The sequence below is a fragment of the Furipterus horrens genome, unplaced genomic scaffold, assembly GCF_987537825.1.
Source record: "Furipterus horrens unplaced genomic scaffold, mFurHor1.1.pri manual_scaffold_2, whole genome shotgun sequence".
Classification (NCBI taxonomy): domain Eukaryota; kingdom Metazoa; phylum Chordata; class Mammalia; order Chiroptera; family Furipteridae; genus Furipterus; species Furipterus horrens.
Genome location: NW_028327172.1, coordinates 57,662,487 through 57,686,416, shown reverse-complemented (window position 1 = coordinate 57,686,416; position 23,930 = coordinate 57,662,487). Strand labels below are relative to the sequence as shown.

General features: G+C 37.5%; 1 protein-coding gene across 1 annotated transcript in view; it reads right to left on the bottom strand.

Annotated features, from left to right (window-relative positions):
• The window catches only part of GRM5 (glutamate metabotropic receptor 5), a 481,197-nt gene that overhangs the window by 83,597 nt on the left and 373,670 nt on the right, over positions 1 to 23,930 (bottom strand). The window contains exons 4-6 of the mRNA XM_090267802.1: positions 15,728 to 15,974; positions 9,373 to 9,541; positions 3,541 to 3,667 (exon numbers count right to left, since the gene is read on the bottom strand). Of these exons, the coding sequence (XP_090123928.1) occupies positions 3,541 to 3,667; positions 9,373 to 9,541; positions 15,728 to 15,974 (543 nt within the window). The remainder of the gene's footprint in view (positions 1 to 3,540; positions 3,668 to 9,372; positions 9,542 to 15,727; positions 15,975 to 23,930) is intronic.

The following is a 23,930-nucleotide window of genomic DNA, read 5'->3' as shown; positions in this document are numbered from 1 at the left end:
AAAAAGAACCCCCCAAAATAAGAATATTATAAGGAGCCTCTGGGACAACTTCAAGTGTACCAACATTTGTATCACAGGGGTGCCATAGGAGAAGAGAAAGAGCAAGAAATTGAAAATCTATTTGAAATAATAATGAAAGAAAACCTCTCTTATAACTTGGTGAATGAAATAGACATACAAGTCCAGGAAGCAGAGTCCCAAACAAGAAGGACCCAAAGAGGCCCACTCTAAGACACATCATAATTAAGATGCCAAAGGTTAAAGACAAAGAAGAATCTTAAAAGCAGCAAGAGAAAAGCAGTTAATTACCTACAAGGGAACTGTCAGCTGATTTTCTCAAAAGAAACTTTGCAGGCTAGAATGGATTGGCAAGAAATATTCAAAGTGAATGAAAGCAAGGACCTGCAACCATAATTACTCTACCAGCAAAGTTATCATTTAGAAGTGAAGGGCAAATAAAGACCTTCTCAGACAAGAGAAAGTTAAAGGAATTCATCATCACCAAACCAGTATTATATAAAATATTAAAGGGTCTTCTTTAAGATGAAGATAAAAAATATGAAAATGAAATGGCATTAAATACATATCTATCAACAATTGAGTATAAAAACAAAATAAATGAAAAAGCAGAACAAAAATGGAATAATAGGTACAAAGAATGTTTCGAGGATTGGCCAGTGGGAGGAGGGTGGGGGCATGAGTGAAAAAGGTGAAGAGATTAATAAGTACAAATTGGTAGTTACAGATTAGTCATGGGGGATGTAAAGTACAGTATAGGGCAGGAACTGGGCCACGCAGCAGGAGATGAGCATGAATATAATGTGCTTGAATCATCCCAAAACAATCCCCCCTACCCTGGTCTATGGAAAAACTGTCTTCCACAAAACTGGTCCCTAGTGACAAAAAGGTTGGGGACTGCTGACATAAGGAATAGAGTAGCCAAAGAACATATATACAGGGCCCATGGATGGACAACAGTGTGGGGATTGCCTGAGGGAATGGGGTGCAGGATCTGGGTGGAGGGGGACAAAGGGGAAAATTTGGGACAACTGTAATAGCATAAACAATAAAGTACAAAAAGACTTTGATGACCCTCCAAATTAATTAATTCACACTTGAAAATCTCAAGGACATCTCAAGGTGATCTTGTCTAAAGCCAGACTGTTGATTTTTATGAAAGAATGTATTTATTTCTCCAGTCCTCAAGGCAGATTATTTGGTAGCTTTTCTTAATATTTATTCCAGCCAACCTGCAGTAACCACACAGCTGGTCTCCCTGCTCCCAGTTTTCATCCCTCTTCAAATTATTCTCCCTTACAGAATCTAGAATATTTTAAAGATATACATACAATCATGTTTTTCTTATAGTATATTGCCCGCAATGCTTTATCATTGTATTTAATAATGAACACTTAAGCCTTTAACGTGCTCTCTAAGGCTCTATGTGATCTAGCCCCTGATACCTTTCTGATCTCTCTGACACCATTTTTCCTTTTGCTTCCTCATCTACAGACCCTCCCATATGCTTCTCCTTCAGCTAGAAAGGCCCTTCTCACAATTCTTTGCTATTTCTAGTTACCATTTAGGTCTCACCTTGTTTTCACTCTTTTAGAGAGATCTTTTATGACCACAGATTTAAATTATGTCTTTCCTAATATTTTCATTTAAAATATTGTTCTTTTACTTTATATTACTTAACACAATTTCTCCATGCATGTGTGTGTGTGTGTGTGTGTGTGTGTGTGTGTGTGTGTGACAGAGAGAGCAGGAGAGCGAGAGAAGAGGGAGAATTAATGTTTCTCTCCTTATAAGATGATAAAATATATAAGAACCACATCTGGTTCTTATATACTTTTTCAAATTTATAATGCAAATAAGAATAATGAATATTTTTCTCTTGAATGAATATATAAGCAGACCATGTTCATTGTCAGCAATATGGTTTTACAAAATATACGACAAAAATATTACATCTGTATATTCACTTCCAAGGTGCTTAGCCATGCAGATACTTGAGTCTGCAAGATAGTTGTTCAATTTAATGGTAATCTGGGTTGAAATTAGGAATTTGAAAAAAGTAAAGAAATAGCAAAAAGGTAAAGATCACAATACTACTCCTCACCCCCTGCCACAGAAACCAGTCATGCCTGTTTTTCTTTTTGACATTTTACTGCAAGTGTGCAAGTGAGCTATAGATCATCTATTTAGCTACATGTATTGATGGCTTTGTGTTCACCACTGACTTGACTTGGGGGATGCCAGAGTGTATAAGAGGATCAGAAAGCTCATTGTCTACTGGTAGAAATAGGATTCAAATGCTAACACAAGGCACTGGGGTATTTTTTATTAAATCAGAAATTTTAATTTTTTTTTAAAAAGAAAGTTTTCTGCCTAAATACCAATCACTGAAAATGAACCTTTAATGTGAACCGGTCTCAAAAGGCCCAAGATCACAGGAGTTTTTGAACAAGACTTTCAAAATAAGCCAATACAACTACCATGAATAATTTCTGTCCTGTGAGGAATGGAGACTAACACTGATGATGTTATATATTAGCCTAAAGCTGTCCTAAGTCTACATTAATTTTAAAACTGCTAGATGACCTGACAAAACATGTAGTGGGCCCTCTTCCTGGTTGTTACTCTCCATTTTCTTTAAAAAACTTAGTCTCATAGGACCCCTCCTCATACTCCTCTTTTCACAAATCTATGTTATTTTATTAATTGTAATCATACTTTTATCTTTTTGCCTTCCTCATTAACTCGTTTAAGATAGAGGTTGTATCTTTATTTTAATGGTAGGCATGTGATATGCACTGAATAAATGAGAAAGTAAGATGAAAGCTACATATTCCATTTTTATATTGTAAAAATTAGAAGCAGCTATGAAATATAATGTTGAGAAACAATGACACATTCCTTAACGCTTCTGCAGAAAATAAACCCAAGCCAAAACAACACAAAACAACCCCCCCAAACAAAACAAAACAAAACAAAACAAACAAACAAACAAAAAACCAAGCAGAGATCAGTCTTACCCTGTGCTGACATTATTTGAAAACTCATTAGTTGGAGGTTCCTGGTTTAGATTAAAGAAAAGCACTGAGAGAAACAAAGAATTTTAGACCAACAACTATGCAATTTTGTGTAACTTTTTTGCTCTTGGTTACATCATGACATATTTTAGTCTCTTTCTGGCCAGTAGCTCTCTCTCACCACATCGAATGACAGTAAACTGGGGCCCTGCATAGGAACTTACGGGAATATCCTGAGGATGGGGTAAAAATGCCCAGTAGAAAACTTGGGGATTCTGATTTAGTTTGGTGGGAATATAGGACAATCTCTCTCTGTAAGATATAGATCTTCCTGATTATCCAGTTGTTGGGAAGGCTTCTGTTCCTAAGGAAATTCTTTGTCACATAAACTAAGGCCACCAAGATGTGAAATACTTGGAGATGGGACCCTCTCTTCCCATACCTGTGTCTTTTTCAGTTTTATTTTTTGAGAGACGTAGCTATGCTGACATTGTGATACACGTACCTGTAAGGTCATCGTTGGGCCAGGACCCCAGCTGGCATGCCTTGCAGGTGTACTCATCAAAGACATACTCATTCTCTTTGCATGGTGTACAGGTCCAACAGCAGCTGACTTCTCCCTTCCGGATCACCTAAGGCAAATATATAAAATTCTGATTATCTTTTTTGCATAGATAAAAATCCAGCAATCTTTTATTCAAATGTACTGCTTTGCAAAGCAGAAAGTACTTTCAGATAAATTATTTCAAATGTTACCAGATAGGCAGTGTAAGTATTAATATTCTCATTCTATGATTAAAGAAACAGGCTTAGTGACCATATCAACATCATAAAATTGGTTGGTGATAGGTCAAGAATTAAATGCAAGTTTTTGGATAATTAGCTTTAGATACCAGTATTTAATTAAGTGCCTGTGTTTGTGCTCATATATAAATATCCGTCGTCGGCAGCCGTCCGTCTCGAGAGACGATGGTGTAGCTTCTTCAGAGTCTATCTGCACCGCCAAGAATGGCTGTGCAGTCCGACTCGGGAGTGACATAGTATCTGTCTCCTCCCGTGTTGAATCGACATCTTGCGATGACGCTGAAGCTACAGAGCCTGGGCAGGGTAATATGGAGGGTCTGCTGTTGCCCATGCAGCAGACCCCCCCTCTCTTCGCAGCTGAAGGGTCCAAGGGAAAGACGGAGTCGATACAGCTTGGGTTCAGGTGCGCCGCAGGAGTTGCCGGTGTTGACTACAACGTCAAACCGCCTTAGGGACTCCGGCTCCGGATTTTCTGTCGGGGTTTACTCCCTTAGCCTTTCCCCTGAAGAGGTATGCTGCAAGGCAGCGGAGGTTTTTTGGAGTCAGAGTTTTCCTTCTCTGATGTACCCTGACTGGAAGATCGAACCAGCGACACTTAGCTCGCAGGCCGACGCTCAATCCACTGAGCTAAACCAGCCAGGGCAACATATATAAATATACATCTACATATGTTTGTATGGAACTGAATTTTCCTGAGGCTATGCCTCTTTTTCCCTCAAATTAAGAACTTTTGTTCTTTTGGCTTCTGTCCACTAGCTGAAAATTGTTAGCAAAAAACACTGTATGTTTGCTAAAGTTAAAAGACCTGCCCATATTTGTTAAAAATTACTAGGAGTTTGTATTGAATGAAGAGACAGAACTTGAACTTTTTTTGGAGGTCATCTCTTGGTCTCTGTTGTTACTAAAAATCCTGTTTAATAATTCAGCCCATTCCTTTTTATTCTAGTAGTTTTGATTTGCTTGGGATGAAGGTGGATATGGATAAAGTCATTGAGACTACTATATACCTCTTAATCTATTTGATTTTTTAAGGCAATAGAAAAGAATGAAATAATTTAACAGTTGTAAGAGTCCCAGGTGTTATTCTTTAGAAATGGATGTCTTCCTCACCCTACCTCTTATACTCTATTCTTTGTCTTAGATGCCGACTCTATTAAGAATCTTTGCTAATAACAATGTCCAGATGTCTGTAGCCAAATACAGTTGTAAGGTGTCACCTCTTTCTTATTTCCTACTATCCCTGTGCTGGTTCTTGACTCTGCAATGATAGAGGTAGGGAATGGTGACAAAAAGGGCCTAAAATATTATTTCCTCAAAATGACCAGAGAAGTGAGGCAGAATTGTTCATTAGACCTATTTAATGAAGCAAAAGTATTCTTCCTAATAATATTGGTTATTTATTGGCTATTTAGTGAATGACATATGCTGTTAGCTGTTATCTCATCAAAACATTAGAACAACTCTTTATAAGAAAGCTGGTTTTATTTTATTCTTTTTTTTTTTTAGGGAGAAAATAGAAGCATAGCGAGCTCACACGACATATGTGGGTAAATGAGGAAGCAAGCAGTGGCTGTTGTACTTCAAGGCTCATGCCCATAAACACTGAGCCTTATTGGTCTATATAAAGATTGAATTCATGATATTTTGAAAGATGTAGAGGAAAGAGTACTGGACTGAGAATCAAAAGGCACCCCGGATCTAGTCTTACTTATACCCACTAAATAGTTGTGCATCCCCCAGCTGATCCTGTTTCTTCAAACCAAGACCATTGCTTTTTAAATATATCTATCTGTATAGGGTTTCCTGAGAATTACTATTTTTAAACAGATTTCATTTATTTATTTTTTTTTAGAGAGAGAGGGGAAGAGAGGGAAAAAAAGAGGGAGCAAAGCATCAATGTGTGGTTGCTTCTTGTGCACCCCCAACTGGGGACCTGGTGTGAAAACCTTGGCATGTGCCCTGACTGGGAATTGAATCGGCGACCCTTTGGTTCACAGGCTGGTGCTCAATCCACTCAGCCACACCAGCAAGGGCCTAAGGATTACTTTTTAATGATGTGAAATATAGTAGCTGAAATTAAATGCCACGTAACTTTTTCTGAGATGAATTAATGGCAGTCTGGTCAAATTCAAAGCTTTTTGATGTATAAAACTTAATAAATGAAACTATCCCACCAATAGGCAAAGTGTAACAAAAACCTATCTAGATGGATAGTAGGTCATTTCTGTTTAGTAAATACATCACTGTATTTTCTAAAATACATTCAGGGATCTTGCTCCAATAAAGGAACATAAAGATTAAAAACATCTCACAGTGATTTGTCAATTGTAGAACACTAAAAAATGTTAACTATTTTATTAGTAGTATGCATATAAATATTCACATAGAGAAATTAATTTCATTTTGGGGGTAATTTCAACCACACTGGTAAAACAGTGGTAAAACTATCATTGCACAGTTACTAGTAATGCAATCAGACACATTTCAAATACTGAAGGATTCTCTTTCTTAGCAGGGCAGAGCAAACAAGAGCAGTTGCCTTTTTTCTTTTAGAAATACATATGCTGACTTCCTGTGGTTAAGTTCATATTGGTTTGTGAATTTCATTATTTTTTTTTACCAAAATAAGTTCATGCCTTTTTTCAAGATTAATTTAAATATTACAATCTTTTTTCGAATCAGTAGTGACAACTAGTATGTCCTCTTCTGATCATTCAAAACTGATTTGTTTTACTTTTTTTTTTTTTGCTTGTTCTGTATGTTGTCTCACATTCATTCTGAATATAAGAAGTGGTGACAATTCTCTTTCATAGTAATTCCCATCCTTTTTTGAACATCCTGGAAGTAGTGCTGCTTTCTTTATGAATAACCATATGTAACATATTTGAACCTTTGCTATACTGATGTCCTTTCATGGACTCTAAATTAGGAAATCTGAACAATGTCACCAGATGTTGCTATCATTAATAAAGTTGCTAAGTGACAGCCTTAAACCATATTAAGAAAATGCTATAAATTTTATATTTAATAGAGTGAAAATGAGATCTGGTTAGGAAAATAGAATTTGGGATTAAAATGACTAAGTAAATATTATTACAAATTAAGTAGTATTTAAGTATTATAATAGGGAGTCAAATTCTATTGTGTAAGTTATTCCTAGTAGAATGAGGTAGAAAAGCATATACAGTTGACCTTTGAATAATGTAGGGGTCAATTCCCACCCCAATCCTGGCACAATTCAAAATCCACATATAACTTTTGACACCACAAAACCTTAAGTTGTCCCTTCTGCAGGTAATTTTTTCCAGGACTCCCTGCAGATACCAAAATCTATGGATGCTCTCAAGTCATCTAAATAAAATGGTGTAGAACAAAACATATTATAAAGAAATGTCTCAAATCAGCCACTCAGCATTTCAAAGTTACATGTTCAAACTATTGCTGTGAAGGGCCAAAACAATGTCCATGTGGTAATTTAACAGGATAATATTTCTATTGGAAGAACTGTAAATTGTGAACTACTGATATTCTGAATGAGTCCATAAAGAATTTCACATGAAGTGTTTAGTTGCAAGATGACTGGCCAACATGCAGACTGTCATTGTATATTAAAGGTCAGCAAACTTTTTGCAAAGGATCAGACAGTAAATATTTTAGGCTTTATAGACCATACAGTCTCTACTGAAATCCAACTATTCAATTCTATTTACTATAGCAGTCATAGACAATACATAAACAAATAAGCATGGCTGTATTTCAATAAAATTTATTTATAAAAATAGATAGGAGGTCAGATTTGGCCTGTGGGCCATAGCTGAGAAACCTTTGTCTACCAAAACAAAACATGAGGAAATTTTCAGATTCTGCATAAGCCATTGGGCTATTTAATGGGCATTAAAAGTTTTATATGTATCTTCATTTTCACAATATATTCCTCATTGCTCAGTTACCAGTCTGTTCTGTTTAATCTGGGAGGCTTCTGTTTCCAGAAGGCCCCAAGTGAAGGGCTAACCCCAATCTTTATGTCTTTCCTTTAGTCCTTCTCCTTGACTTCTATCTCCATTGATGACTACCTTACATGATGCCATGCTCTCTGGTTCTCTATATATCCCCGACCTTGTGGCCTCTCACCCTCTACTTTTTCTTCTTTTCCGCAGATCTTCTTCAATGTCTCTATTTGTGGTATACATTTATTTTCTCTCTGTACTTTCAGGTACAGTGATTTTATTTAGTCAAACAGCTTCACTTTTAGCTCTGTTCAATTAATTTGAAAATCTGTATTGTCAGCCTTATTTCTCATTGTTAGAGACCAATGTTTTCTATCACTGGCTAGACATCTCAAAGCCAACACTCCAGACTAACCCATTTACTTTTCTCTAAAACCATTTCCATTTTCCTGTTTCTGACGATGGTCCTTTCTAGTTACTAAGACTAGGAATCACAGCTGATTGTCTCAGACTTCCTTCTCTTCTCCAACCCGACATCCCATTGGTAGTCAAGGCTGGTTGCATCTGCCTTGATCATGTTCGTCTCAGACATCCTTGCTCCTTTTCCATTCTCACTGTTTCTTCCACAACTCAGAGCCCTTGTCACCACAGTGACTACAGTGTCCTCCTAACTTGTCTCTTCTTTCGTTATTTATGTTTCATACCTCTACTCATGACTCTTCATCTACTATAGCCCAGCATATGTCAACATCTTGGTCAAAATGATCCTCAGACTCTTGGTCAATAAAATTAAGTTCAACCTATTTAGTATGACATTCAAAACTCTCCATACTCTCCATAAATATGGATTCAATCTATCATTTCAATTTTCTCTTTTATAATAAATATTTATATCAATATACTCTAGATTATTCACTGTTATTTCAGAATAATCGACCACTTCTATATCTTTCCTATTAATGTTCCTTTACTGGAACAGTAAGTAATTATTGTATTTCTCCTCATCTCTCTCTGAAATCATTTCCATTTTTCATGGTGTAATGTCTGACATTTTATTCAGAAGAAATTTCTCCATTCCCTTTATCTGAACTTATATAGGTCCCTTCTTTTCTTTCTTAATGAAGCCATTGCATTTTACATGATGTTACTTATCTGTGCTCATGATATCTTTTTCCTCATCTAGATTATAAGTCTGATATAAAGGTGTCTTACTTACTTTTCCCCATTGATATAAACTATTACATTAGTAGAAGGTTGATATATATTTGTTAAGATAACTAAAAATTAATATGATTTCTAGCTGTGAACTATTTATTCCCAGGAAATGTCTATAAAGGCTTACATGAGTAGAAAGAATGTGGGAAAATATGACTTTTCAATGGTTCAATGAGTCCAAGTACTAAGATTATTGTGGGTCATACTAGCTATCATAAGGAATTAATGAGAAAAAAGTAAAAAATAGAATTTATGACATTAGAAGATTACAATATAAAAGATAAAACAAGTATCTAAAATTTTAAACAGCCAAAGATAATGAACACTCTTGAAATACAAGAAAAATTAGAGAAACTTGGACTCCATTTTACCTTTATCTGGCCTTTCTCACATGGTTCGCTGCACACAGATCTGATGATGGTGCTTTTCTTGGACCAAACTTCATCATCATCCATCTTTAATTCACCATTGTCCCAGCTTCCAACATTGATATAATCAAAATAATCTTTTCCCATTTCCTTGAAATTCATTATTTCATACCTTAGGAATAAGAACATAATAATTACTCAGCTAACAATAGAAAATCTCAGCTATGAAAAGGGCACTAGATTTCATTCCCAAACCATATAACTATTGTCATATCAGGACCCTGGAATTTTCCATGGTGGTACATACACTAAGAATAATAAAAAACCTGTCCATTTTACTTTTTCTTCAGAGACCATTTTTAAAAAATATTCAAGCTTACACCTGAAATAGAAAATAATCCCATGTGAGAAGGTAACTTGACCTTAGCAGGATGAAAGACAAGTTTTGAAATAAAGAAGTTTAAACAAGTTTTACTGTTAGACTTCTAAAAAAGATGGGAAGGTTTTTATTTTCACTCAAATGAAATAAAAATTTTCTTTTCTAACCCAGTGAGAAATTTGGTAAATCTTTAATCTTGTCTTCAGCTGTAGGGAATTTAGGGGTAATTTGGATAGGGCCTGATTTTACCTTTCTTATTTTATCCTTTATTCATGGCTAAATTCATTCTATAAAGGCACCTACAGGTGTGATATTTAAAATAAGCCTGAAAATAGCTTTAAAGTACCTCATGCAATGCAAAAATCCTGTGATATACTAGTACCTTGTGAGTTCTTAGCATTTACTAGCTGTTATTCTTATTTTGAAAATGGGATGGAGATATAAAGAGGGAAAATTGATGTGTGTGTTTAAATGATTTTTCTTATATTTAAGAACATTACTAAAGAAGCATTTCTGAAATAATTTTTCAGTCTAAGGACATTGGATAAGTACCATCACTGTGTCGGTTCTTGTAGACATACCTATAGGCATGTGTTAGTTGCACAGTGTTTTCACATAGTATCCTAGGGTTTTCCCTCCCAATATTTACAGGCTTGGAAGATGGGCTCTTATTAATGCCTCCTGTAACCTTTCGTGTTCAGCATATTTATTTATGTGGAAATGATATGGATGGAAAACTTTCTAGTTTTTGGGTTCAAGTCGCCAGATTAGTAAATTCAGACCAATGCTCAGTACATAAATGAGAAGAACAGTCCTGCCACCCATCTCTTTGGATGTACATTATAAAATGATACCACTCTGTTTTCATTTTCAGTAACATTTTTTACTGTAGTATTTTTTTCTCAGAATGTTAACTCATTCTTAAATTTTTGTTGGCTGCTCAGTGGCTTAACAATTATTGGACAGTGCTTTATTTGCAGTCAGTGACAATTCTGAGTAACTGTTTAGATTCCACTTCCAACCCCAAAGCACCGATCTATAGGATACAAAACTGAGTCTTATATCTTTTCATTGCCAGTTATCTTATAGCTACTATAAATATACAATGAGTTGAGCTATTAGAACAGAGAACATAGATAAAAAGAACTCATGGATTATGTCATTGGCTACTTCAAATACATTGTACTTCTAGGTCTTCAAAAGGTGCCTCTGTGAGAATGTAACTTTCAAACATTCTAGGTTGGGAGGAAGAAAGAAATGCTGGTGTCAGGAGGCTTCTTTCTTTGCTGCTACTGATTTGAACAGTTATGTTGGTTTCATTGTTTACCCCCAAATGAGCCATTAATCCCATTCTACCAGTTCTTGACTCTGAAAAGGTCTAGTCCAAAACATTAATTTTACAGATAATGGTACTGAAGCTTGGTGAGGTCAATGAGAATGACCAGATTGCAGAGCATACTAGTGGTGGAGCCAGACCTAATCTCAGCCTCTAGGCTCCATCATGCTCCAGATCTACTCGATAGAGCTAAGAGATCAACTTTCCATTGTTTAAATATTGCAGAAATCTGAATGCCTCCACATTTTAAGGCTCTTATAGCCATATCCATGCCTTTTTTTTTTTTTTTTTATATAGGAAAATGGTAAAAACTGAAGGGATCTAGTTTTCACAAAATAAACACAAAAGTTCTTTTCTCCTTCAGCTGCCACTTCTTTAACTGGTCAGAATTTCAAGTTGAAGTATCCTGAAAATTTGTTCCAAAAACATTTAAAATATATTTTAACCAAAAAGAAAAAATGTTCTATTAAAGCATAAATAGAAACTAAAGGAAAGCAGGACTCAGTTAAAGAAATAACTATGAAAATTAGAGCAGGCTTCCTCAGAAACAGTGAGGTTCTCTTCTCTCAAGGGGCTGAAGCAAGACTACTGTCAGAAGAACTAAAGCATCATTTGGTACAGAGTACCGTGCAGATTATTGGATTTATGCACTCCTAAGGTCTCCTCTCAGTCTTTAATTCTTATGCTGAAGTTCTTTTTAAAACAAAAAGTTTAATTCTGAAATATATGATAACTTTTCTATTGGTCAACATAATAGACACTCCAAGAGCTGGTACCTCTAACAAGGAAATTATAATGATCTATGCTTTTGGGGTTGTATAATCACAGATTAAAGAGAGACCACAGAGTTGCTTTGACCAAAAACGTTAATGCTAACTAATAATGAAATTTTTTTCAACTATATTTCCAATGTAATATAGAAAATGAAAAAAATCTAAGGTAAATTCATCTTATTTGATGATTATGCCTAAGGTCTGTAAAATGTCATTTTTCTGTTACTTATTGACTGCAACCTTGAGTACTCCTCTTCCTTTCTCTGAAATCCAAGTTAGGAAGTTGAAACAGATCATCTCTATGGTCCTTTCATGGACAGAGCGACATAACACGGATCAGTGTGCAAACCAGCTCAGTATCTGCAAATTTCTAGCGCTCTACCCTTGTTTACTATTTGTCACATTTGTTTTTGTCCATCTGTTCCTCATTTCCTGGCTTCTTTTGGAATAATTTTGGTTTTAGTATCCCTCTATTAGCTTTTTACAAACTTCATTTGTATTGTTTACACTATAACAGAAGTCTCCATTTCCCCTCCCCCTTTGCCCACCTTCCTCCCCCTGCCCTCACCCCCCTTCCCTCTGGCCATCACCACACTGTTGTCTGTCTGTGGATTATGCACATATGTTCTTTGACTAATTCCTTCACCTTGTATTAAAATTTTAGTGGGTGCTTAAGGGATTACAATATGCATTCTTAATTCTTAATTTATCTTATCTTGTACTTAATGTGCCACTTAATGTAAAATATAAGAACCTTGCCCCTGTATAGTTCTGTACCCACTTCCTTCATGTTGTCAAATATTTTATATTCACATATTTTACATCCATTTGTAAGTCCCCCGATATAATGTTAAAATTTTGGCCTTAAATAGTCATTGTCCTAATATTTACTCTCCATGTTTCCTTTGTTTAATTATGGTCAGTCCCAGGTCATAACAAGGCCTCTGAAACCCTAGTTTTCAATGAACTCTATATCAGAGGTCAGAAAATTTTTGCTGTAAGGGATAGACAGTAAATATCTTAGGCTATGTGAAATTATCTCTGTTAAAACTTCTCAACACTGCTCATGTCATGTGAAAGCAACTATATACAGTATCTAAACAAATGAATGTAAATGTATTCCAATAAAACCTTATTTATAAAGACAGCAGACTTGATTTCGCCTCTAGACTATAGTTTGCTGACCTGTGACCTATATGGTTGATGGCAAATAGTAAAGGTCCATGTTTCTTATTTATAATTCTTTAATCCTTAGAGCTCTGAAAATCATAGTTTTTTTTTTTTTAATAGTCCACTTGGCAGTGTAACATGACCCAATCTGAACTTATCCAGTGACAAAACTTGACCCACGCTGTCTTGAGGCTATTTATAGTCTATTTATCACACTTCATGTGAATATTTATGTTTTGCTGCAGCAATATTAATGTGTTGATTAAGAAGTGCTGCTCCACAGTATGTTGGGGACATTAGAGGACTGTATAACCTTTTGTAAATTCAAAAATTTTGAATTCTCTAACACAGCTGGCACCAATGTTTTCATTAAAGAATTGAGAACTGATAGTAGTCTAATTAGATGTGAGGTATAAAAACAATGACTCCAGTTAACTCTCCAGTGATCCACAAGTGTGTGTGCCGGAGAGAGGTGTGCTTCTCTGTGACTCTGGCATTTTAAGGGAACACTTGATCACTCCAGGCTCCTCTGGTGGATTGCCCAGTTGGAAATGTCTTTGATCCAGCAAAGCTGTAGATTTTAATCCACAGAAATAACAACATAACACATACAAAGTAATGGCTTTTTGATTGTGTTCCTGGTTGATTAACTGGTAGGATGTTGTATATGGTCAGGAGTTGAAGCCCAGCAGACTAAATAAGAATCTTAAATATCATTTACTGGACTGTGTCTTTGGACAAGTCGTTTAACCTTTGAAGCCTCTGCTTGTAAGCCTTTAGCTGGAAAAGAGAACAATAATATTGCTTATCTCAGGATTAAAATGCAGGGGGTTTAGTGTTTGACTCAGAACACACACTCAATAAATGTTAGTTCTATTTATTTTGTAAATATAAATGATTAGTTGGGAAAACAAAAAGATGTAAACCACCTTTTCCTGAGTCTGGCTCATGCCTTCAGATGCCAATTCTGACAATTTATTAATAGGTTGACATAATACCCAACCTTAATAATACATGAAAAATCTCTAAACAAGTGTAAATTCCAAGAAATTGTTTGTAAAATTTTAAGTATATTGTCATTGAGACAATATCTATAAATTTTATCTGTTTTAAAGAAATTCACATTCCAAAAGAAGGCTAAGAACCAGTGGTGGAAATGGGCCCCATTACAGCATATTTGGAGGATTATAATGAAACAGTGATGCTCCCTTAGATGCATTAAGGTTTCCCATTGGAATAGAGCTGAGCCATTTCTTTACTATCTGGTTTGTGGAACTGGCTTGGGTATATGATATAAAAATTCTTTGAATTGGTCAAGCTGTAATTATCAAAGTCTATGACAAGTCCCACGCTGATGTCAGTACTGCATGGATGCATACAGGAATGATGAATCTCTGCATAGATACCAGAGCATAGACCTTGACCTTAGTCTAAAGACAGAGCTCATTGGTCCACTTGCCCCCAGAAGAGTTATATAAAATGCCAAGTTACTTTGACCTTGGGAAACTGCTTGTATTTCTCCTCCCTACCCTGTACCCTTCACCCTCCTGCAATGGATATACTGAATAGCCAAATATTAGATAATCATTTATGAAAAGTTAGCTAATCTTAGCTAAGGGTCTGCCTGGAGCAATAATCTTCACATCTCTAGAAAAGAGAAAATATCCAGCGTTGCTTTTAGCTTCATGGTTGGATACTTGCTGTCACTTAGAAATCCAGCTCGTGAGAAGGTAAGAGGTGCAGCAGAGACCAGCTCCTGCTTCCCCTGGGAATATGGAAGCAAGCTAAAGCAAGGTGGCTGGCACATGTGTAGACACCGAGGCTGTGAGTCATGGAGGGACTCATGAAACCCGCTTTGCCACGGTCAACTGCAAACATTGTGTAAGGTGTCAGTATAATCTGTTATTGGAAAGTCCTTGGGATCTTATAGGAGCAGACTGAAGGGCCCTGGTTGTTCCAGAGCAAAGCAGAGTGAAGACCCAACCCTGCTACAGCTCAAAATGTCATTTCAATGACATTATCTCTCATGGATTAGAAGTTCCATGTATAGAGTCACTTAAGAATTTGGAGTATGAAATAGATGTGAAATCTGATAAGTTTGAGGTACATAATAACTTTCCCTGGAGGTTGACCTATAGTTATAAGTAAGTTCATATTTTCAGGCTCCTCTCTATAAGTAATGAAAGGTGAAATTTCAGAGAAAAAAAGGCATTTCAGTCCTTGAGAAGGGAGAAAGTGCTCCCATTGGAGGATAATAAAATAAGATATGACTTATAACTCACTGTAGGTACAGCAAATAATATAACAGCACCTCATGCCTATTTCTGGATTACCAGAAATTGAATTGTCCATGTTCCAAAATAGTTCTATGACCCAAGAAGAGATCAGAATACAGAGAATAACATGGCAAACAGAACTTGCTTTTGATCATCTCTGATAATGTGAGGCTCCTGCCTCTTTGTTTAGATTTCTGAAATGTGGGGATGATTCCAAGGCCATGTTCTGCACAGCAGCATCCATACTTTTCCCCGGCCACAGGAAACAGGGCTTTCCTTCCCTGTGTTTACTCACTTTGTGATATCAGAGCTAGTCAGACATGGTCAGGGTGGCTGGATAACCACCAAGAAAAGAGACAGGCACCTCAGGATCAAGAGATGGCTGTTGTTCAGACTATTGTCTCGAGGAGAATTGTAACAATACCTTCCTGGAGAGTCTCCATTCTCATCAAATAGGATCATATCTCCGGAAACCCCAGTAAAATTGGTTTTCATCAGAGAGTCCAAAAGTTTGCGTCCATCGATAGGCTTCATTGCATCACAGAGGCCTGCGTAGCCTGGGCAGAGGGACATCTGCATGTTGTGGAGCCCATAGGCCATGGAGTAGATTGCATTGATCACAAATCCCATTTTGGAATCTTGAACGTGATGTGTTCTCAGAGTCAGAGAACCTGTTGGGAAACAAATTATGAATTAACTCTGAGATTTAATTCCACCATAGCTATGTCTATGATTCTGAATAATTAGAAAAATGTAGAACAATATTATAGTTAGAAACACAGGCAATACTAAGACCTAGGTTCTAACTACTATGCCTAATAACTGTATTCTATTTCCAGGTTTCTTCCCTCCACACCCCAAAGGACCTGAATCCCCAACAATACCAAGATTCACTTATCCCATTAACAGACTCTGGGAATGGGTGTAGCACTGCATTTCTCTACCACAAAAGTTATCTTAAGGACGGATTACTCTCCCTTGAACTCAGCTGTGATAACATACTTCCATGATTTAGAAATCCTCAACATATCTCCAAATCACCACTATCTTGCCTCAACTTACCTATTTAGATTAATCACCTGCCACTTTGAACCTCAAAGTACATACTCACCATAAACTGGACTATTTGGAAATTATAAAATATAACATTTAAACACAATTAACTCATTAATTAAGTCAATAAACATTTATTGAAGTCTGAGTATACACAAAGCTGTGTGGCTAATGAGATAGGCAAACTACAGAGATGAATGAACGTGGATTCTACACTTAAGAAGAAACTTGTTTGATAACAGAGATAAATTATATAACTAATGTGAAAGGTATAAGTGATAAATCTTTAGTACATGTGTACTTAAAAACTATAGAGGCCTAAAGAGGGAAATTGGCATTAAAAAATTAACGTGGGGTATGTGTTATTGATTCAACAAAAATGGAGTGAATGCCCATTCCTTCTGACTGCTCAGAACTTGCTGGGAGTAGGGGGCATAATGTGGAACAAGATAGACATGAGTTTTACTCTTGTTTACTTAGAGTCTAGAGAGCCGATGAGCATCTGGTTTGGCAAGTGCTAAGGTAGGACTCAATGAGGAGGGATACCAGACCCAGAAGCTCACTGAGTCTGGGCGTTATGCTTGAGTGTCTGCTGGATGAAGAGTAGGGGGAAGAGTGTTCCAAGCATGTCTGAAGCTACACAGATGAGATAGAGCACACTGTATTTGGGAAGTTTTAAGAATATTGAATAGCCAGAACATGGAGTGGAAGGTAGGAGAATGGGGAGAACTAAAGTAGTAGAGGAACATAGGACTGATTAAGCTATTGTAAGTTTGTTGTACTTTATTATAAGAGCCTGGGAATCCTTTTCAGGAAGAAACCCAATCATATTTCTGATTTAGAAAGACAAATCTGGCTATAGTGTGGAGAAAAATTTAAAGGGCTATAGGAGTGAAGTCAAAAAGACATGTTAAGAGGCAATGCAACAATCCCAGTGGTAGCTGAAAATAACCTTGACTAGGGTAGAGGCCATGGTTATGGTCAGGAGTGTTTAGGAAGCAGAATCATCTACAACGTCCAGTGACTGAAGAATGCAAAGGAATGCGACTCAGCCCAGGTAATGACAGAGTTTGTCAGTCGGTGAAAAGGTTTTTTTAAGTGGAATGAAAAGGAACTCTCCAAAAAACATAGCGTGGTTCTTGATAAGTTTTTAAGCTCTAGAAATATATTATCCCATTCTTGATTGCTGGCCCAGATGCTGACACTAAGTTTCCCTGAGCAGAGAGGATTGTTAGGAAAACCAGTATGGTTCTTCCTGATATAAGTATAAGAATAAGAATCCTTCTTCTTTCTCAAAACTAGACACTGGCCCCAGGCTACCAACCAAAGCTTAGAATTTCCTTCTCTGCACTGAGTCTATTCACACTTCTACATTTCTCCTCATACTGCTGGAAACTCCATGCCTCTAGGTTGCTGAGTCAAATAATTTGGTGGCACTTTAAAAAAAAATTTTTTTATTTGTTTGTTTATTTTATTTTTAAAGAGAGGAGAAAGGAGAAAGAGAGGAAGAGAAACATCACTGTGTGGTTGCCTCTCACCCACGCCCCCAACTGGGGATCTGATGTGCAACCTAGTAATGTGCCCTGACTGGGAATCGAACCAGCGACACTTGGCTCACAGGCCAACGCTCAATCCACTGAGCCACAGCAGCCAGGGCTTTGGTGACACTTTTGACTCCTCTCTTTTCTCTTTGTCAATTCTCAAGTCCTATTTCATCTATTTTCAAAATATATCCAGAAATTATTTCATACTATGTCATTTCTTGCCTGGATTATAGCAATAGCCTTATTACTGCTCTCTTTTCTACCCTTTGTCCATCCTTCTACTCAAGCCGATTTTCAACAAAATAGCCAAATAAATTCCATTAAAATATGTCAGATCATGACACGCCTCTGATCAAACTGACCAGTGGCTCCCTTATTACTAAAAGTAAAAGTCAAGTCCTTGCAATGACCATGAAAGATATTCAGAAGTTTGGCTCATGGTGCTCCACCCTTACTCTGTGACTCCATTCCTGCTACTCTGCACTTAAATTATTCCTCTCCAGCCACACTGACCTGCTCCCTGATTCTCAAACATTCCAGGTGTGTTTCTGCCTCCAGGTTCTTGTACTTCCTGTTCCTTTGACCTGGAATGCTCTGCCTCAGAGAGCTGCAGAGCCTGTTCCCTCCCCAAGTAAGGCCTTTACTCAAGTATTGTCCTCACTGTGACTGTTTCTGGACATCCTGCTTATGTGGAGTTTCCATTTCATTCTTTCCACACTCTCCCTAACTCCTTTCCCAATATTATTTTTCTCCTTACTATCATCTAAATAGTACCTATCTTATATACCTGTCTTGTTTGTTGTCTGTCTTATCCTCCCACGGAAATGTCCTCTGTAAGGACAGGGATTTTTTTTTTCCTGTTCTATTCACTACTTAGTGCCTAGAATAGAGCCCGGCACATTGTGGGTCCTCAATAAATCTTTGTTGAAGGAATTAAAAACTCTTCCTCTAACTAGGCTGCCCCTTCTATTTTCTTTTCTTCCTTGACCCTACTAACACTAATTCTACCTATTTTTAAAGACTCCAAGAGCACTTCCTTCACAAAGACCACCATTACTGCAGATACTAAAATTAAGCTTGCCCTTCCTAATTCTCTATTATTTTCTCTATAGCTCTCTCAGGCACCCTGTATACCATACGACAGCAATGTAGGTATACTTGGGGGAAGTAGAATTTGAAATGGCCAGCACCCAAGTCAGTCCATCTCCTATTTTCTTCTGTTTAACTCCCTAAATAGAGGCAGAGTTACTCACCTGATTGATTCTATTTCCAGAATACTGCATAAAAATAGGTCATCTTGAGGCCATCTTAGGTGCTTGATTGTGAGCCTAATCCACATACTGCAACTCAGCCTCCAAACCCACTATCAGGATTCCGCAATGTGTTTTTGTGCCTATTAAACAGAAGGTAGTTTGATTCTCATCCTTTTATTTTTTGTCTTGTGAGCAGAATTGGGAGATCTGGGTTTAAATTCTTGTTTTATGTCTTCCTAGTTCTGTGACTTGGATAAGTTACTTAACTTCTCTAATATTAAATGTAATAATTTGTGAAGTGATGGCCTTTCTCTGGCAAGGGTGATATGAGAATTAACTGTTATAGGAACATCACAAGCACCTCACACAAAGCCTGGCACAAGGTAGATCTTTCATAAACGGCAGCTATTTCAAAATATAAATCATAATAACCTTTAGTCATGATGTTTTGTGGTTAAGACTTTAGAGATTAAAAGCAAGTCATAGGTCTCATCTGATGCAAAGCTCAGTAGAGCTCCCAGGCAGTTCTCTTTTTTTTTTTTTTTTTTTTAATGCCTTATCTGCAATAGACAGCAACTGGCACAAAGGCAAAATCTGAGGCTTATTCATTTGCAAATCAAATCACAGTGCTTAGGGCATGGTTACTGTACTGTTTGTTGAATTGAGTTGGGTGTAAGAATGAAAATTTACATTTGTTTGGCAGTTTTCAAAATAATTTTTATGTGTACCAGTGATGTGCATCAATACTGTATCCAAATTGTAGAGATAAAGAAGTTGAGGTGGAGACAGGTTAAGTAGATTTACCAACATCATACAGGAAGTAAAAATCAGAAGTAGACAAGAACTTCTAGTGCTAGGATTAGCATCCTTTTTTGCTATATAATATTGTTTTTCACCAGAAATGCGTACTCCCTGAAGAATATATTGTGTCACATTTAAAAAAAATTTAATTAAGAGATAAAGTTAGGGCAAAACAAACTGGTAACAAGATCAGATCTTTCCTGGAAAGTGTTTTGTTTCTGTTCCTTTAAATAGAGTCCACTGGTGCTGCCTAAGGCCTGGGCACAGTAATTTATAGAAGGAGCTGACTAATAGCAAGAGCTTGAAAAAACAAAGAAAATGTTTGTGCACAGTCAGTTGAATTATTTGTTATTATTGAGCACCTTGGAGTAATTGGGCAATTTGGGCAGCACTAGAGTCTTGTAGAAATTCCTTGTGACTATTTTCCCTTGTCACCCAAAGATTCTAAGTGTTTGCAAATAAAAACAAACTTGCTAGAAGAACTAATGGAACTTAAGCCTTTGCAATTTATCAAGTCATTTTGATACATGTATTTTTAAAGAAAGATATTTTAAACTTTTACCATTCAAAATGCAGCAGGAGTTCAGTTCAAAGACATTCAAGTCTGAATTCTGCCTCCTTTCCAGACATTTTCCTTCATTAGAAGAAGCAAGTCATGGCTGAGCTCTCATCTTCAGGGAATGGGTAGAGCTCTTGAAATGTGTGCTAACAAAATATAAACTTTACTTTTTTGGCCAAGATGGAGGCATAGGGAGACATGTTTCGCCTCCTTACACAACCATGAGAAGGATTACATCTACCTCAAAACAAAAAAACAACCAGAACTACCAGTAAGTTGAACTGCATGCAAGTCCAACAAACAAAAGATATAAAGAAGTGATACTCATCCAGATGGGTAGGAGGGGGCAGATCTGGGGAGCTGGAGGGGAGAGGATGCAGTGCAGTGGTGGCGTGGTGGTGGCAGTGGAAAGGCAGAGGCTACAGCTGGCCAGTGGAATAAGTGGTCACACATTATAAAAACCAGGAGGGACACCTGGGGAGTGATCCCAGTCCCAGGCCAGACAGTTCAGCTCATGGTTCTAGTGCAGCTCACAGTTCCAGCGCCAGGAAAATAAAGCCACATTGCTTCTAGCTGTGAAAACCAGTGGGGGTTGGGGCAGCAGAAGAAATTGCCAGGCTCTCAGGAGAGTCCATTTGGAGGGTCCTGATGGTCCTAGAATGTCCACAAAGCCACCCACTCTGGGGACCACCACCAGAGAAATAGCTAGAGGGGAGCCAGTTGCATATGGGAAGTGGGAGAAGTGCCTGGAAAAGGGGCAAGTGCCAAGCAAGCAGCATTGTTCCCTCTCTGACCACTCCTCCACATACAGTGCCACAAGGCTGTGAAACTGGTCATGCAGCACTGACAAATACCTAAGGCTCCGCCCCTTATAATGTAACAGGTGCAACAGCTCAAGTTCAGGAGACAGAAAAGTATGGCCCCAAAGAGGGAGCAGATTAAGGCTCCAGAGGGATAATTAAGTGAGGAGGAGACAGCAAACCTAATAGACACAGAGTTCAAAACACTTGTGATAACGATGCTCACAGAAATGATTGAGTATGGCAAATGCATAACGGAAGAAGAGAAGTACTTACAAAGCATTTGATAAAATAAATGGATTTATGATATTTGGTTCTGTTATCAAGGATCTGGTTTGTTTCTCTACATTCAAAGTATAAAAGTATGGAAGAAGTATGTTGCCAAGCAGAGGTATTAGCCAGGCCAAATGTGCATAGTGTGTTCTTTGAGGGGCTGTATAATGTAAGGCTTTAGATTCTTTTTCTGAGAGAAATACCATAATCTGATTAGATCCATCTCAGATAGTAGAGTCCTGTTTTACTTTTTGATCTCTTCTTTAACATAGAGATGCTAGACTAGTTTACTCATTGTATAGTGTTCCTTTGTACGGATATAGCATGATTTACTAATTCCAGAATATCTTATAATTTCTTGATTGGCTTACTACAACAGCCTCCTAACATATCTTACTGCCTCCAAGGTTTCCCTGCCTGAGTCTCTGTATTTCCAATGCAGTTATATAGAAAGTAGTTTTTCTTAAGTACAAAACTGATTTTTTAGTCCCTTATCAAAATCATTCAGTTGATAACAAAATTATACTGTAAATACTTTTTCCTGACCTTCAAGACCTTTCTTATTCTGCCCTCAATTTACCTCTCTACTCTGATCTATCTTACTCCCTAAGGACAAAGATTTTGCATCATTCACAGAGGTAGCCATTGTGCCTAACACAGAACCTAACACATAATTGGTACTAATAATGTATATTAACTATACATAAATAAAGCCTGATGTTTCAAAGTTGTCACCAAATACCAAATCTGGTGCCCAGACTGTCAAATCATTTTACTAGAGCAATTGCTCCTTTGTAGAATGACACTAAAACTAAATAGCAATGCCAGTTTACAACAGGATCTTCTAGGTGCACCATTACTATTAAGCAATTCTGTGTGCTTTTACCATCTAATAAAACTACATGGCAAAACTTCTCATCCAGTCAAGATGGAGAAAGCACTCTTTGCACTGTTTCTCCCATTGAATGCACCCTGGGTGGAATGACTTTCTGAGGATCCTGAAAGGTAAATGGTAACAAGTGGACTAGGGAAGGAAACCAGAATTCTTAACACCACTGAACCATGCATGAGATTCTTGGATCCCTTTCCTCCAGTACCTTCTGGCTTGGACTCAAAGGCAGCCCAAAACATCAACTGTGTACCAGTCCCAGGTACAGGCAGAAAGAACACAGTGGAGCTCTCTATTTCTGGTCTGAAAATGAGGAGGGTATCCTACAGGTCAGAGAGAGTGGGAGAAGATTTCATTTTTCTTTTTTATTTGTTTATTTTTTTATGCAAGCTCCCAGGTACCTCCACAGAGGAGATGGTGGCAAAGGCAGTCATGGTTCGGCAAACACCTGTAACTTAGGGTGGGAACCCTTCACTGTGATCAGAGAAACTGTACCCCACGAGTATAGAGAAACTCCCCATCGCTTTCTTTCTTCCTCTAGCCTCTCCCCAGTTGGCTCCCATGGCAATATAGTAGAAGGAACAGGAAGTGTGAGACAGAATATAAACTAAAGCTTCAGATTTCTACCCAGAGGACCAGGAATGGAATGGGAAAAGTTGGGAACTAGGAGTGTCAGGGAGACTATAGAGAGGGGAGGAACTCAAGAAAGTGATCCCACAAAATCAAATATGAACACCTGGGCTCCCCACTGAGTTGTGCAGGCATGGATTTGACCCCAGGCAGCATACCAAAGTTTTGAGATGTGAACTTTGGGATACCACATTGTCTTGGGCCAAGACTGGTCCCTCAATGTCTCACTTGTGCGTAGACTCTGACAGCACTGCAAAGGCTTTGAGGACTGCCCTGACAAGGGCATCACAGCAGTTGAGGTGGGTGTGAACTTGTAGCCTGAAGCTAACCAGGTTGATTTCCTTATAATTTAAATCTGCATTCTATAATATATAAGATAACATTATATCTGAAATGTCTAGAATCATGAGAGGACACCTGGAGTAAGGGACGGTCTATGATCATTTGTGAGTACTGGAAGGGACCCACCACCTTTTACTGATCTGTCTACATTTCCAAGCTCCCTACTCTCCTTTGTTGGACAAAGTTTTTCTTTAGATGTCTTAACAGAACTCAGTTATATTCGCTTCCTTTGTTCTTGCTTTTTAGACCTTACAGAGAAATTCTGGCTCATTAGTTAATTTATTTGTTGACACATTCAGAATTTAATTAAGTTGTCGATTAAACAGACACGTACTATATGTCAAACACTATGCTGGTGATCCAAACATGAGTAACATAGTACTCTCTCCTCAGAGAACTCAGCATGTAAGGAACGCATGGGCTCAGTAATAGAAGTTTGTGGGGGTACAAGAAGTTTCATCTCATTAGACAGATTATAAAGTC